We start from the raw sequence: 15,814 nt of genomic DNA, 5'->3' as shown, positions 1-15,814 counted from the left end.
TCGTCACCATGATACTCCACTGCAAGGAGCATAGCAGCAGATCTGGATGTGTTTCTTATGTTTACTTCCTGATTCCTCAAAGTACATAGTGCTGGTCACTGCAGAGGATATGGGGAGAGTGAGACACATATTTACTGCAATATGCAAGAGGGGAAAATAAATCCAAACACATAGTATACAAAGTACCAGCTTTCATAGATTAGGAAGGATAAATTGACAGCGAGGTGGCTGAAAGAGCAAAGAATATTATCAACCACTGTTGTCAGGAAGGCAACTTAAGTAAAAGCACAACTGCACTGATGTTCTCAGAGGTCAGCATTACCTGCAAGTTCTTTCTTGGACCTTCCGATAACAGTGAACTCAGTACAGTTTTCAGAAAGCCCTACGCCTTTTACTTCCCTTGATAATGAGCTGCAAGACTGGTCTGAAGCACAGATGTGGGAGGGCAAGAGGCAAAGAGATATAACAGCCTCTTAACTGACAAGTCCTGGAGTATGAGAGAGTCTTCCACTAAAATGTAAGGAAGACCATGACCACATTTATTTCACCAGCATTTAAAAAATGCCCGTCTCTCTGTTAGAAGAAAATCCCATTCCAGCATCTAGACACAAGTGTTAGAAATTGCACACAAGAACACATCCCTTCTGCTAAATAATTTTGGGGTTTGGGTGGCATTATTTTATTTTGTGTAAGAAAGAAAAAAGAGATAGTATCCATTTATCTTTCAATTTTTGCCCAATGGAAAAGCACTTTGACAAAAGCAAGCATTTATGCAAAGTACTTTCATGAACATGAAAGTTGGTAAAGATCTGCAAATCATTAAACCAGGTTCCTCAAAAGCTCAGCTGTACAAGACCTATGCACACTTTGCCCAGCAATTAATCACCTCAGTTATTCACTATATTTTAAACTAATATAAAAAAAGAGAGGGAGAACACCCAAATAGGAGACTCTGAGTAAACTCAGCATCTACCTTCCACATAAGTTTATTAAGCAAAGTCTCTTCATCAAGTATAAGTTAACACAGGACTAGAAGTGTCAGGGCCATGAGTTATCTCCTGCTTTTTGCTGAGCACTTAAGGTTATCTGCACCTGTCTCTCAGGTATACAGGAATGTCAAATTAATTCAGGAAGGAGTCTTTATTTCAGCTAATTTATAGAAAATAAGCTGGTTTTAAAGCTTTTCCTTCTCTCTTCCATAGGCAGTCCACATTAACCTGCACATCATAACTCTGTAAATGGCTTACTTTTCTGCTTCTGCATTGGTCACTCCCACCCTACTTCTGTACCTAGAGAATGGTGATATTCTTATGATTGCAGCTGTAATCTCTTCACCTTCCAACCTTTACTGTAATTACTATTTTCCCTTTTGAGATAGCTTCAAGAGCTTTCAACCAAGATTGAAAGCTGCTCTGTCCCCCTTTCTAGAGTCATATATTATATGTGACATATCTGCATATTGAAGACATGCATGAAGCCTGAATCCAAATGGGACAATGCACACAGAGGGGTGACCTGCCAATGTCACATATGGGTTAAAAACCAACCAAGATCTCCTGCATCCCAGTCTCAGGTCTGAGTCACTGTCAGTGGGTGTTGGCTCAAAACTACTCTTATCATTTCATCTATGAAAGAAGAGTAAATTATTGAGGTTACTCTAAAGTTTAGGAACTACAATTTCCTACACAGCAACAGATCCTGTTATATTTTTTTTGTAAAGGCACCCAGTTCACTAGGAAGAGGAATGTTAAAATAGTAGCCAGCAGTATCCATAGTAAAAGCTTGCCAATGATCTACTGACCTACCTCAAGGTCTCCAAGATTGAGTTTCCCCTTCTGTGTTCTGAATGGGAGTTAACCTTGAGCCAACAATTGCTAAGTGGTGACAATTCATAAGTTGATTGCTAAGTGGCAGTTGAAGTGCCTCCACTGCACATTATTAATCCGTTGTCTCCATTATTTAATCAGCAACTCTTTTATTAGTAAATTAAGGGCTTTAAAATCAGGACAGAGGCTCCTGGAATTCTGTGGCTTTGGCTTCTAGGGCAGAACCAATCATTACCACCCAGAAATGCCATCTGGTTATAGTATGAACAGATTAGCAGCTTTCATTTAACATAGCAAACCCCCATTTCTTGGTAAATTATAGGGGATTTTAAGTTAGCATTAATGACAAGCAATCAGGTCTTGGGGAAAAAAAATAAATTGCTGATAATCTATTTGAGGCAGTGCCTTTCCCAAGATAAAATGAGAAATCTTGCCTTTTTACTACCTAGCAAGTTTGCAATATATGCACTGTAAAAATCACTCCCTACAAAGATTCATCATACTGGGTATTTCTGGCAAAATATCCTCCTTGTACCTGGAATCTTGTCCTTTCTGCAGCATAGACTTGGTAGTGAAGCATGGCTTGCAAGACCTTCTTGTGACCATCTGGTACCAAGCAGACAGCTCCTAGGATCTCCAGTACAGCAATCTTGGTCTTAATGTTCTCAGTCCGTAAACTCTGGGAAATGATGTTGATACTCTCTGGATGAGCCAGAACATGAGCCCGTCCTTGGGAGTTGTTCATCAGTGCCTTGATACACCCTATAACGGATGTGTGTATACGGCTCTCTGAGGTCTCGTAGTCCATGCTCTTCAGGAAGTTCAGCAAACAGCTTAGGCCATCCAGCTCGATAAACCTGGTCACAAACCTGGAAAAAAAAAACAAAAAACAACCAAACAAACCATAAAAAAGAGGTAGAAAAAATAAGGAAAGCAGGCTAACAATAATTTATTCAAAAGATACCATATTATTCAACCCTGCATCTGTAAAAGCTGGCTAGTTTTCAGCCTAACATTCAAAGAATAATTCCCAGCTATTTAAGAAAAATCAACCAACCAAACCAAAACAAACAAACGACAGGATGGACTAGCTAATAATAGTGTGTCACAGTTTCAGGGTAATTATATTTTAGCACTGTGACCCTACTGTTCTGTCTCTGTGTTCTTTGTTGCAGTTACCACCATCACCTGCTGTAGACCACCCCAATAATTGCTGCATTTTCAAGGTGGAACAGATTCTTTCAAGTTGCTACATCTTACATATATGCTAATACACACAAGATACGTTTTCATACAGACTCATCACCACATTTTTGAGTTCAGACTATATTGCAAAACATTTGTAGACTATGGTCAAACTTTTAGTCAACACTGCTTATAGGCTTCCACCTCCAAGAGCTGGGTACACCGGCAGAGGCAAACTCATTACAACTTTGTCTGTCAGCTGCACTGACTTCACACTCAGATCCCGTGAATATATAGGAACATATTATAATTCAAAAGGGTCATGTTCTTCAGTAAAAGGCAAAGCTCCTGTAATGGCCTCAGGTGATTTTTTTATTGTTGTTTGATTGTTTGGTTTTAGTTTGAGGAGATATATTATGGATGGAGCAGCTCCATTGTCAACCGGCAGTAGCAAAATGTAGAGTAGAAACATCATAAATAGAGGAAATACGGAATTAATCAGTTACCAAATGATACATCAAAGACTGAACCTACAGCAGGATAGGTTTATTTTGACTACTGACATCACTAGAGCTCTGTTTCTACTGTATTCTACCATAAAATTTGCCTTTCCTCAGATTAATATTATGGAAACTGAGGATGAAAATAAAGTCTTGGAAAAGTTTAAGGTTTTGTTGAAAATTGGGGTTAAAAAATACAGGTGGGTCAAATTAAACCATGCAGATAGCCTCCTAAACAAATCAATAGAAATGGATGGGATTATATAAATCAGTTCAATCATTCATTTAGAGTTCTCAGGCTTAAAAAAGGGGATTCAAAGATATGAAACAGGCTGCAAATAATTTCTCTAGGTCTCTTTGTTTACGTCCTGCCTCCTTTAACAGGTCATTCGGGTAGGTGCACTTTTTTTAGAATGTCTGAATGCAAAACCATGTGAATTACATTTGAATTTTCAGTCTACCGAAATGCACACCAACAGTAATACGTCCATGACCAGACTTTAAACAGCATAATGTAGAAAGGCACCTCAAACAAATGAAAAGGTTGTTAACAATTGCTACCTGTGTAACAAATTAAAAATACCAAAAATCTGTGTTATTGTATCCAGCCCCTCTTCCTCCCTGTTAGATGCTTCGTGATGTACTGTCTTTCTCTCTTCTGTCCTTGAGTGAGATGCTGTTGCTACCATGAATGGAAGCACCACAGTAAGAGACTGAATTGCACTGGTCTCTGTTCACATCTCTGCACCAGCAAGGCAAACCTGAGCCATACTTATACATCTCCCAGATAATATGGACTTGACATATGTATGGTCTTCTGGTGGTTAAATCCCACACCACACAGGAATTTTCAGGGTCTACCTTAAAGTTATGCTTACTATGCTGATAGATTTGCCAAGTTTCAGCTTACTTGGGCCAGCAGTTTGACCAGAAACATGGCAAAGCCTGGTGCTTTCAACAAAGTTTCAGTCTGAGGTTTGGGTTTTGTTCAAAATTGAATTTCAAAGTGAATATCAGAGTAAGGGCAAGCACACACAGGAACACGTGTGCACCAAAAATGAAAACAAGATTTTGTTGAAGCCTGCTAAGACAATCTGCCAAGTTTCACACAAGTCTGATTACACTTTCTTTGGATGCGTCATCTTATCTACTCTTAACAGGTCATAGAAGCAAGAACCCCTCTGTCTAGAGGACAGAGAGTGGGGTCAACATTGTGCACCAGGAATGTGTAACTCACTCAAAGCAGTTTGTTGTTCAAACCGGTTATAGAAAGATTAAAACTTAGTTCAGTTTCTGTAATGCATTTAGCTGCTAGCATGCCAAAGATGACTGAAATTAGCACATATATTGTTAAAAGAGTTGCTGCTAACGATATATTCTGAACCAAAAAAAGATGTTTTGCTGTTCTTTTCACTTCCAGGGCTAAGAAAAGACTTAAGATGGATACCTTTCTGAAGATATGGAGATCTACTAAAAACATCCTTAAGAAGCAGCTGAACAAAGCGTCCCTTAAACATATTTTTGAATGGAACACCTAGTCTGATGGTAATACTTGCAAGGTACTACAACCTTCATGTATTTTAGCCTGCTCTGATGAAAACATGAAAGAAAAATGATAAATGCACAACAGTCACATTGTCCCAATTAAGTACAATCCCACACTAAATTCATTGGCCGAGCAATTTTTCTAGGACTGTCTGGATGAGGTCATTCAAAAAAGGAGGCATGCGCAGGAAAGTGGTGTGTGTCATAGACCTTGATTAATGACATAAGTTAAAACAATGTCGGGATTTTCCTGTACTCTTCCTAGTCTGGACAGCAAACACTAAGCTGCGTTACTCAATAGGAAGCAAATCCAAGTACCTTCCCATTTCAGCTGACATCAGAAGCAGGAACCAAATGATGATTTTAATCTTTCTTTTCAAAACCACTCAGTTTCCTATTCCCCAGAAAAACCAGAAATCATGCAATAGATAAAGAAATGGCAGTAGCAGTTTCTGGGCCAACAGACACACTCACAATGAGGATTTGCTCAGTGTGGGAAGTTATGTGTATAAATATGTAGAGAAATCATTAGAGAAAAATAAGAGAGTTTAGCTGACAGGCTGAGAGCCACAATCTTCACACTGTTTGGTGGTTTTGTATCTGTATGTCTGTAAGGAGAGCTCTATGTGTGTGTGTATGTGCAAAAGCAAACCCATCTCATACAGATAAAGTACCTTCTTCCTCACAATATACACATACGTAGCTAACTGACATACTATACATCCTTTATGCTGCAAAGTAAGGTCTTGTTCTAGACTGGAAGGTGTAAAGTTAAGCATGTTTGCCAATGCATTCTGGCTAACACATCCAAAAGCTCAAGTGTAAATAAAGCAGGGTGTGTTTTAATAGGTGCTAAACAAGCAAATTAAAGCCTAACCTCACCTCAGACTCTCACTTGACCAGTTTAGCACACTTTAAAAGTCAAGGTGCCTCTTAGCCTTTCAAGTTTTTGAGAGTGCTGATCAGAATGAGTTAGCTAACTCCAATAACAAACGTTTCATGCAAATGCAGATAGGGCAGCCTAAGAGGTAATGACCAAAGGCAGCGGGGGGAAAAGCCTCCCTATGAGTCCTGATTCAGCTCAGGAAAGAAAGATCATACACTGTGGGTGTGCAGAGAGCAGGATGTTCCCACCCTGTTAACAGCCAAGGCTATAGTTCCCTGCAGCATCAGTTTTTGAATCAGGGCACACATAATCCTGACAATACTGAACTGCTGACAAATTCAGCATAATGGATATTGCTTGCTGGATGCATAGATGATCATCTCCAGTATGCACTTAATGCAACACGGCTAAATCAAACAAAAATAACAGGAGGTAAATCCAAATTAAACAAAAGGAGAAAAGCAGACAGCAAAGGGATTTAGCGATGAATCAAACTAAAGGAGGTATTTTTCTGTGTTTCCAAAACTGGTTTGTTTTTCTTTCCCCCCCAGTCCCTTGTAAGTTTTTACTTTTATTGCACTTCTGAACCTCCATTTTGGGGCACCAAAATACCAAAAGAAAAGCTCTTCTTTCACTGCTTCTGTCCAACAGTTTGTCATCACACTTGTTTATAGTCATAAGTTCTTACAAACCTAAAAGAAAATGTGCTTCCTTACAAGATGCAGATGTGGGCTTTTTTGTTCTCTAAGGCTGGGGTTGTTCCTGCATGCTGAGACATAAACTGGCTTTGTTATTTCAGGGCAGCTCCTAAACACCAGAACAAAATGCACTTGCTTAAAGGGAGCCAACTAGCTGCCCAGGGATGTTTCTATTGCCTTTTCTCCAAAGAGAAGAGGAAGTTGAGTTTGGATCATTCTGCTTCAATTTTTGTTGCTGTTAGGTCTCAGGTGTTGGGGTAGAGGTATAGATTAATACCATTACTCTGCATTTTCTAATAGAAGAGTCACAGTTCTAGTAAAATAAAACACAGAGCCAAACAAGTGCATTTTTCTTCTTTTGATTCCTCTAGATCAGAGAATTCAAGCAGAGGAGCCTTGGTAAGCTGTCAGAGCCCCTGTAATACCCTACCATCACAAATGGATTCCAGACAGTTCATCCTGTGTGAATTTAGGTCTCTATTTTCTTCAGAGGCCTGATAAACAGAAGTGGCAAGGAAAATAGGATTTGATGTCCAAATTCAGCTAGAAAGACTAGTATTTTGAAGGCTTGGGTATCATAGTGCTTATGAGAGGGATTTGATGGAGCTGAGGGCCTCTCTACTGCAACCTTTCCATCAAGAAGAAATTGGCTTGTTGATCAGGCACTGGCATGCAGCCCATTTGGCAGCTAACGAATTGAGTTGCTGGAAATTAGTTGAGACATAAGACTTAACTCAAAATTTGGCTTGGCTTAACTATTAAAAAATAAAAATAAAAAGAGAGCCCCCTAACCATCGCCAGTGATTGAGAAGTGAACACTTTATAGGGCAGCTCATAGATGCTTGTACTGAAGCTTGTTAGGGTTATTATAAACAGATGAAGCAACAGGCTGCTGTCAAGGGGACCCAGCAGAAGCCGTATAGGTCAGAGAAGGAAAACCTTGCAAGGCTTTGAGCGAAAGACATTTCTCTTTCTTCTTCTCTACTGACTTGCATTCAACAAGGAGGCTGGGCTGTCTTATTTAAAATGACAGAGCAGAACAACCAATGGCAGCCACCAAAGTGCTTCAACTGGACACAGCAGAAAGGCTTTGCTGCCATGGCTATGCTCAACGAAAGCTATGGCTTTCACAGAGTAAGCACCATATCAGCTCCACATTAATGTTACAGAGTTGCTACAGCAAGTCTCAGCAGCACAGGACTTTGTTTTAAAATCCTTGTGAGAGTTGGGAGTTTGGCAGCTTCCATTTTAACACAAAGTCCAGTTGCATTTTACTGTGTTCTCTGATTTAGGACAGTGATAGACTGGATCGAAGAGTCACTTATCCCCTTGGGCTGCGTCTCAATACAGGCCCCCGTTTCTCCACTTCCACGTTAAAAGCACTCAGCCAAAGGCTGATGAAACTTTATGCCTCAGAGGAGCACCAGAACCTGGCTTTGTGCTGTTTTACAGCCCATCACAACAGGAGGTAAAAACCTGAGGTTTAAGCTGATGTGTTCTACCTCTCACTTGCTGCGAGGTGAGAAACTGCAAGCAGTCAGCTTTTTCAACATGAAGGGGGGAAACACAATCAGCACTTAGCTCTGCAAGAAGTCTCAGAATATGTCTTCACTTCAAGTCAAAGTTACTGCAATGTAAATTCTTTGAGATGTTTTTATTTATTTATATGATTGGTTAGGTTCCTAATGCTTAGGCATCAGTGAAACTCTGAAACTATGACTTCAGTACAGTGTTGATGCAAATGCATTTGGCCTATTTTGGCCTAATCAAAATCACTCAGAAACTTTTTGTCCAAGTGTTTCCTGAGATCATATCAACTACAATTACTGCTTCTGCACAATGGTCTTCTAACTGTTCAATGGAAAAGGTTTCTATGCTAGTTAGCTTGCTAACATTCAGAGCTTTGTTCGTAGATAAACAAAGATGACCTTACCTTCAAAGACACAGTGCACAATAAATTCTCTTAACGTTTCTCTACAGCACAGTTACACACAGAACAGGAAGAATGCCAAACCAGGTGATGTCAGATGGATTAGTAGCTTTGTACCAAACAGTTCGCATTACATATAGATAAGAGGAAGCTTGAATTCAAAGTCCAGAGCAGAGACTGAGATTTTACCTGAAGTCAAATTACATGGGATGTTCAGGGGGCTATGAAGTCTACAATCTGATCTTCATAACCATTACCCGTGTTTACACATATCTGCCACAGGTTTTTCACTGAAGACTTTCTCTTTTATTTTCCTGAAGCTACATGCTTTACATTAGTGTGCCCTCCCAAATAGGCAGGTCCAGACCAGGGTCTGTAAGGCTCTCTGTGGATTGTTTGAAATACTAGAGGTTTGTGTGAGGTGAGACAATGAGGTTTCTGTCCTTGCCACTCTCTCCTGTGTCACATCTGACCATAGGGAAGCAGTGAATTGTGATGAAAGACGAACAACATTACCTCATGGGCTGAGTCCGCAGAGCTGTCTTCAAGTCTTCAACTATTTTATTTTTCATTTCTGTTTCTTCTTCATCGAAAGCATAGAGAGTCTGCATCTGTTCAGAAAAGATGACGACAATCAGGAAAGCTCAGGCTGCCTGGAAGCTAAGAGACAAGCCAGGAATTATGAAAAACAACTATCCCATCAACCCATGCAGAGGTGCCTGCCGACCTCTCACCAGGAAAGCAGCGTCTCAGCTATAAAACTGAATCCAGATGAGGCTGCTCATGTGGACTGGCAGCAGCATACCGTTTTGCCACACTGGCTAAACTAGGGTTCTCGGATTACCCCCCAGAAAATCATACTTGCCAGTATGCCCTCAGAAAACAGCACCTAATTTGGAACAGTGATCAGCTATGGTAATCTATGGATATGCGAGACAAAGTCTGTAGGGAGACGTAATATCTTTTATTAAACTGACATGGCTGGAGGGATTTGGGAGGAAAAAAAAAAAAGAAAAGAAAAAAAAAATCCTAGACTTGTGTGTCAGGTTTCAAAGCATAAAAGCTTTTCTCTTCAAGTGACTAAACAGCCTGTAAGTACCTTGAATTACAGTTTGTGTACATAAAAGTTTGACTTTTCTTCCCTATGCTAAGTTTATCACCTGCTTTAAGACACTGATTTTCCCCATACACTCTGGCCTTGCTAATTAGGAATGGAAAGTTAGAGCATCACAAAATCCCTGGGTTTTAACTAGTAAACTGAAGCACACAGGGACTAGATTTCCCCCTATTATGCAGCCAGAGATAACTAGAGTTTGCAGTCAACTGGAACTGAAGATGCTGGGGGGTCACTATAAATTGGGGTGAGAGAGGATGAGTGGAATACATGCAAAAAAATACAGTTCTCAGACAATGCCATTAAAAAGAGTGTTGTATCAGGAAATCAGGGTTCCAGATCTCCTCTCAGTACCACTGCAACCTTGTGATGTGAAGCAAGACTCTTCAGTGTCCATCCCATATACCATTCAGGCTCACAACTTCCATGTGTGACTCTGCAGAAAGTCAAGACTCAATGCTGAAACTCTTAGCCAATATAGTGTCTTCTAGTCACTTTAATTGTAAAATAGAGAGGTTAAATGACTTTTATTGGCAGGACTCCCTGGGGATATCACTCGGTGTCTGGAAAGCAGCTCTGAACCCCTTCTCAAATGAATAACCCAATTAAACTAGTATCATCTATCAGAGATCTGATGATTCCACCATCTCTGTGGTGGAATCTAAGTAGCTACAATTACGGCCCATTACAACAAAATATTTAAGTCCTTTTTTACTGTTTAGAAAGCACCAAAGAGAACCTTCCTCTCACTGGAACTTCTTTTAACCCTGCCCCCGCCACCAGCCCGACACCTCACTTCCCTTGGAAATGCTCCCATGTTGCTTGCTTTTTGCAAACCGTGTGGTGCCAACACATGTCGGATCTTGAGGGTGGTCATTTGGCTACATGCCGCTGCAGTCTTATGCTGAACAGCTGGCATGGGGAGATGTGTTTAACTCTAGGGGTCCTCTCTCTGATCCATGCTAAAGTCAAATTCACTCAGTAACAGAGCAAGCTATTTCCTGCCCTAATGGAATGACAGAGCGCTACTGATGGAAAACGAGCTGATGATGTTTTATCTTTTGCCAGCATCCTCCGACAGCCAGAAACATAAATTGAAATGCTTAAGCCAAGCCATATATGATCCCTCTCTTCAAAAAATAAACAGAAATCCTGAACAGGCATTATAGAATCTCAATGGCAGAGTCCTGGGGTGTGATCTGGGACTTGATTTGTATTTTCTTGGGTGACAGCCCATCTGGTCATCTTTCCTTTGGCCCATAAATGCCTCTTTGAAAGGCTCCCATTCCTCCAATTGCTTAATTTCTCCTCTGAGCCATTGTGGGGGGAAACCAAAGGGATGGTAGGAAGGTGCTCAATGGTATTGTGTTCAGAGTGAAAAAGGCCCATTTCCAAATGAAACAAGTACAAATAATCCTGCCTTTACAACAGAGGGTGATTATAGAACACCCCTTTTCTAAAGCTGCAGGCGGCCAAGAGCCATTCATTTCTCACTCCTGTGCGTGGCCAGGAACTCAAATCCTCATGCCCTCTCTAAAGACAGACTGGTCACGCGTTCGCATTATGAAATAGCTTTCTTGGCAAGAATTACAGAAAACATAACTGTCCCTGGGAGACAGAGGGGAGGGAACTGTCATTGTTTGAGGCTGGATTTCATTAATGTGGCTGACTGATGAATTGCTTTCCTGAACTACAAACTGCACTCGAGGACTAACGTCTGCTGTACTAGGATGCAGCTAGTTATTAACAGTTAACCAAACATACTAGGGATCAGAAGCAAAATAGTGTGAGGTCCTTATCTGGTCCCTAAACAATGGTATACATAAGGCTTTTTTAAAATAATTTTTTTACAAAGACATTTTGCATATTTAAGGTTTTCAGATTTAAGTGCATCACCTGGTAAAGTACAGCATTCAGTTGCTTGATTCGTCAGCTCAAAAAATATAAAGAATATATGAAAAAAATCATTCACATGGAATTTAATGTGTAAAACTTCAGGCAGTCCAAGAAATTACTTTTGAAAATTTGGTTCCATTTGCAATGAAATATTTTAGTTTTATTGAAAGCACAAATTAATTCCCACACTTTATCCTAATGGCTAATCATTCCCCTAAAGTGCTGGGAAGCAAAATATGGGACTATAATGACAGTATGTGTGAGAAAGAGAGAAAAAAAAAAAGAAAAAAGGAAAAAAGAGGCATAAATAGTGAAAAAGCAACCCACATGTTCTGATTTCTCGTTATAATCCAAGCTTTTTTTTCAATTTTGTCTAAAATAATAACAAGCGTTACCATTATTGAAATGACTTCTGATCATAAACAAATCCAAGTAAACTTAAAATCAAAATTTGAGAAAAAAAAATACTGTATTCCATGCCTCCAATGATTTATCTGGATAAAACATTTCTTCACAGAAAATAAGCTAGTTGAAATTCAAGGTACACCTAATCTCTAACTACATCAAGACTGAACCAAAAGAATTAGCTATGAATCATAAACTACAAGTAGATGTAATTTAAAAAACCTGAACTTTTCAGCAAATAAGTTTAAAGTAACATAGATGTTACCTAACCCAGATGGAGGAAGAGAGTTACCATTCACCTGCTAAATTCTGCTGAAAAATATATACTTTTAACATCCTTTGAAGCTGCTCTGTCCTGAACAAATGCTTTCTGGGTCCAGGAAAAGGGCCTGGTTACAGCTATGTTTATTAACCTTGACCCTTATTTTATACTCTTGACTGAGCCATCTCTCCCGAAAATCTAGATCGGCAACTACTGTTCACCTGAAAGCCTCTCTGTGGAAATGCACACACAGCCAAGCTCACAAAAGCAACACGGTGCTGTCAGTAGTTTTCCTCCCCAGTGAAGCGAGGGCTGTGTTTATTTGTGCTGCCAAGCAGACAGTATCATGGGGTGAGGAGGGCAGGAGGAGCACAGGGTGGTTTCTTTACATGTGATATTAACAGGGCAGCTGCTTCATTTTTACAAAAAGAAGTTATGTGTATTGATGAATCAGCAGAAGATGACAATGACCTTGATAACGGAAACTGTCTCTAACTGTGGGCATACAACCTGTCCACACTCACCAGTATTATTTATAGCATGTAGACATCAGAGAACTGGGCAAATTTGGAGGCTCCTCTTTCTAAATTAGACATCATTAGCAGCTGTCCCTTAAAGACTGGTCTTGAAGACAGTCTACCAACGATCTACTTGGCCCCTTCCTTCCTTTCAGTCGGGGTACCTGAAGGATGGGACAGTTCCTCCACAGGAATTGCACACTACTGACTAGTAAAGAGATCCAGCTTTACTGTCATACACTTTTGTGAGAACTGAGTTTTAAAAATATTAAATCTTAGAAGTCACAGCAACAGGAACAATTGTGGGAACAGAACTGTGCTTAAAAAGCATGGCTTTTTGAACTGGATGAGGAATCTGTGACCTAAAGTGCTTCCTAACATAGTGGTCTAAGGTTACAAGTAGGGAATGTCAAACATGTCAGGCATCACCAAATTGCTCTCAAGCATAATCTATGAGGGACAGATATGATGGGTAACACTGCAGTGGGTCTTCTGAGAAAATGATCCTTGAGCTCAGGGGGCTTGGCCTGCTGAAATCCACAGAAAGATGCTTCATGGTATCAGCATAAAGGTGCCATTTCCACTTTATCAGCAGGTAGGAAGAACTTTTTTGCCAAGCTAATATATATATAAAGAAAGAGCTTTGTGATTAAACAAAAGGATAGAGAGTAGATGTAAAAGCTGAATGTAAAAAGATTCTTATGCAGTTAATTCACAGGAGATGCAAAGATTAAATTTTATTTAAAAAAACAGGATTTAAGGCATTTTAAACTAACACTTCTGTGATTATTGCTACCACTTCAACTCTAGTACTTCTTGCAGTATTTCTAATTAAAATATTGAAATACCTGATAGTGCCCAGGAGACGCAAATTGAAATAGACTAGACAGTGTCAGGAAGCAACATGAAACATGTTTTTCTTTCACCACTTCTAAGCCAACTCCACTTGGATGTAGTTAAAAAAAAAAAAAAAGGATTTAAAAAAACCTAGCACTAAATTTAGGTCTGAAATTATAAGGGACCCAAAATAACCATTTGGAAGTTAAGAATCTCAGAGGTCTAAATAATAATGAATAGAACATGTCTTTTAATGTGTGTTGGAGCTGGTTCTCAGCTGTATTACTCCAGTTTTCCGCTGATACAATTCCTGTGAAATCAAGTCAACTAAGTTTCACCTGCCTAAACGTGAAGCAACTAAGTGCTAAATCAGAAGCATGGAGTTTAACCCCAGCGTGTCTTCTCAACACTTCAAGCATAAGAGTAAATCATGAGGCTTTAAGCCAAATAAAAGGTTACCAATCATTCAGTGCTGAGGCACGCAAACAACATTACCAGGGCTAGTGTTTATTGGTGCTCTTAAAACATGTTTAAAATTAGAAACACAGGCCAAAGTATAGTCTTATTCCATGGAACTGCTCCACATTTACAATAGTGTACATATTCACTCCAGGTTTACATCAAGATCATTTAAAGACCAATCCAAAAGTAACTGAAATCAATGGAAAAACTTGTAGTGGATTCAAGATGCCTTGGATAAAATCCTACCAGAAGTATTTGGCTCAGTGAGAATGCAAGGTTTCATACTCATTTTTTTCCTTAATGGATCTTGTAGAGCAAATTTGTTCAGTCAGGAAATAAAAGCATAGTGCCATGCCAGTCACAAAATGTCAATCTCTTTTCTCAAAACCTGTCCATATTCTTTCTATACTATTATACTGACCCAAGAAAATCTGTTATGAAGAAAGGTGATCATTTTGTTTATTCATGACACACAGAAGAAAGCAGCTTTTTTTTATCCTTTAACAGTGAGTTATAACAACTTGTAAATCTTGATTATTTTTTTTACTGAGCAAGACATATTTCACCATGAGAAATGCATTAGTACTGACACATTTAGCATCCTAAGGCATTATTTTTATGGAATTATTTTATAGGTCATAACCACAATACAAAATGTGCAGAGAAGCCTTTAGAAATCAAACATAAAAGCATACATAAACAAACAAGGTGCAATACCGAAGATTTAGGAAGAGAATTCTATCATCATTTCTGCATAACTGCCAAAGAAAGCTGAGTAAGCACTGCTTATGAATAACTGGAGGCAAGATTTGACTGGAGAGTTAGCATATCAAAGGAGGTCAGTGGACACTATCTGCAGGTGGTGTTCTACTCGTAACCAGCTCTACCGGATGCTTCAGAGGAAGAGGCATACTACACAGCTATTGAACCAGGACAACTGAAAAAAGTTTTCCTCAAATATTGTGTTGGCTTGTATCTGATGTCTAAGGTGTTGCAGCCTTACATTCCTCTATTTACCTGCTCTTATATAAGAAGTAGATATTGTCATAAACAACTATCTTTAGTTCTTTACTTCTTTAATTCTTCTACTAAACTAATAACCCCAGTGTTATTTTGTAGTTAGAAATCAATGTGGAAACACACAAGAAGACAAAACTTCACCTAGTTTTCAAAAAGTTGCTTTTCTGATTCATCAGATATTCTCATGAATTTTCATTCCAGAATCTAATTTGATTGCCTTCAGTGCTCAGTACTGTAGAAATAAAAACTGGAAATGCTTATGCTCTAATCTGTTCTTTTGCTGAAGGAAGGATCTTTCTTAATACACCTATTTGTCTTCTTTGAGAAGCCCTGTTTTAAATTAGTCATGCATTTGGGCTAACGTACTTCTCCTCTTGGGACTTCTTCCTAAAGAAACACATCTCTATGGTAGGAAATCTTCCCTGCTTTGCACGAGAGGTAACTTACTGCTGCCATGGAATTGATGCGGTCAATGTAGTAATCTGGCCAGCTGGTAGCAAGCTTATTAGGATCTTCTTGTTCCTGAAACAGAAAGTTAAACAAGGTTACAAAATGACCCTTTACAGGATTAAATGCCACTGTAGAATCACCTGTGATTCTTCTCCGCACTGCTCTTTCTTGTGGTATCTCCCCCCATATTTTTGTATAATGCACATAGATGTGTGGCATTTATCACAAACATTTCTGAATGTGTAATGTTAGTGCTGTCACCACGGTGTGCCAGATAAAA

At 39.4% G+C, this 15,814-nt stretch overlaps 1 protein-coding gene across 1 annotated transcript in view; it reads right to left on the bottom strand.

Annotated features, from left to right (window-relative positions):
* Nucleotides 1-15,606, bottom strand: part of LOC104409830 (disheveled-associated activator of morphogenesis 2-like) — a gene marked incomplete at its 5' end in the record, with an annotated part of 73,042 nt that extends 57,436 nt beyond the window's left edge. The window contains 3 exons of the mRNA XM_010019825.1: nucleotides 2,362-2,695; nucleotides 9,087-9,181; nucleotides 15,532-15,606. Of these exons, the coding sequence (XP_010018127.1) occupies nucleotides 2,362-2,695; nucleotides 9,087-9,181; nucleotides 15,532-15,606 (504 nt within the window). The remainder of the gene's footprint in view (nucleotides 1-2,361; nucleotides 2,696-9,086; nucleotides 9,182-15,531) is intronic.
* Nucleotides 15,607-15,814: the final 208 nt, after the last annotated feature.

Source organism: Nestor notabilis, unplaced genomic scaffold (genome assembly GCF_000696875.1).
Source record: "Nestor notabilis isolate BGI_N333 unplaced genomic scaffold, ASM69687v1 scaffold328, whole genome shotgun sequence".
Classification (NCBI taxonomy): Eukaryota; Metazoa; Chordata; class Aves; order Psittaciformes; family Psittacidae; genus Nestor; species Nestor notabilis.
This window is presented reverse-complemented; position numbering and strand designations above follow the sequence as displayed.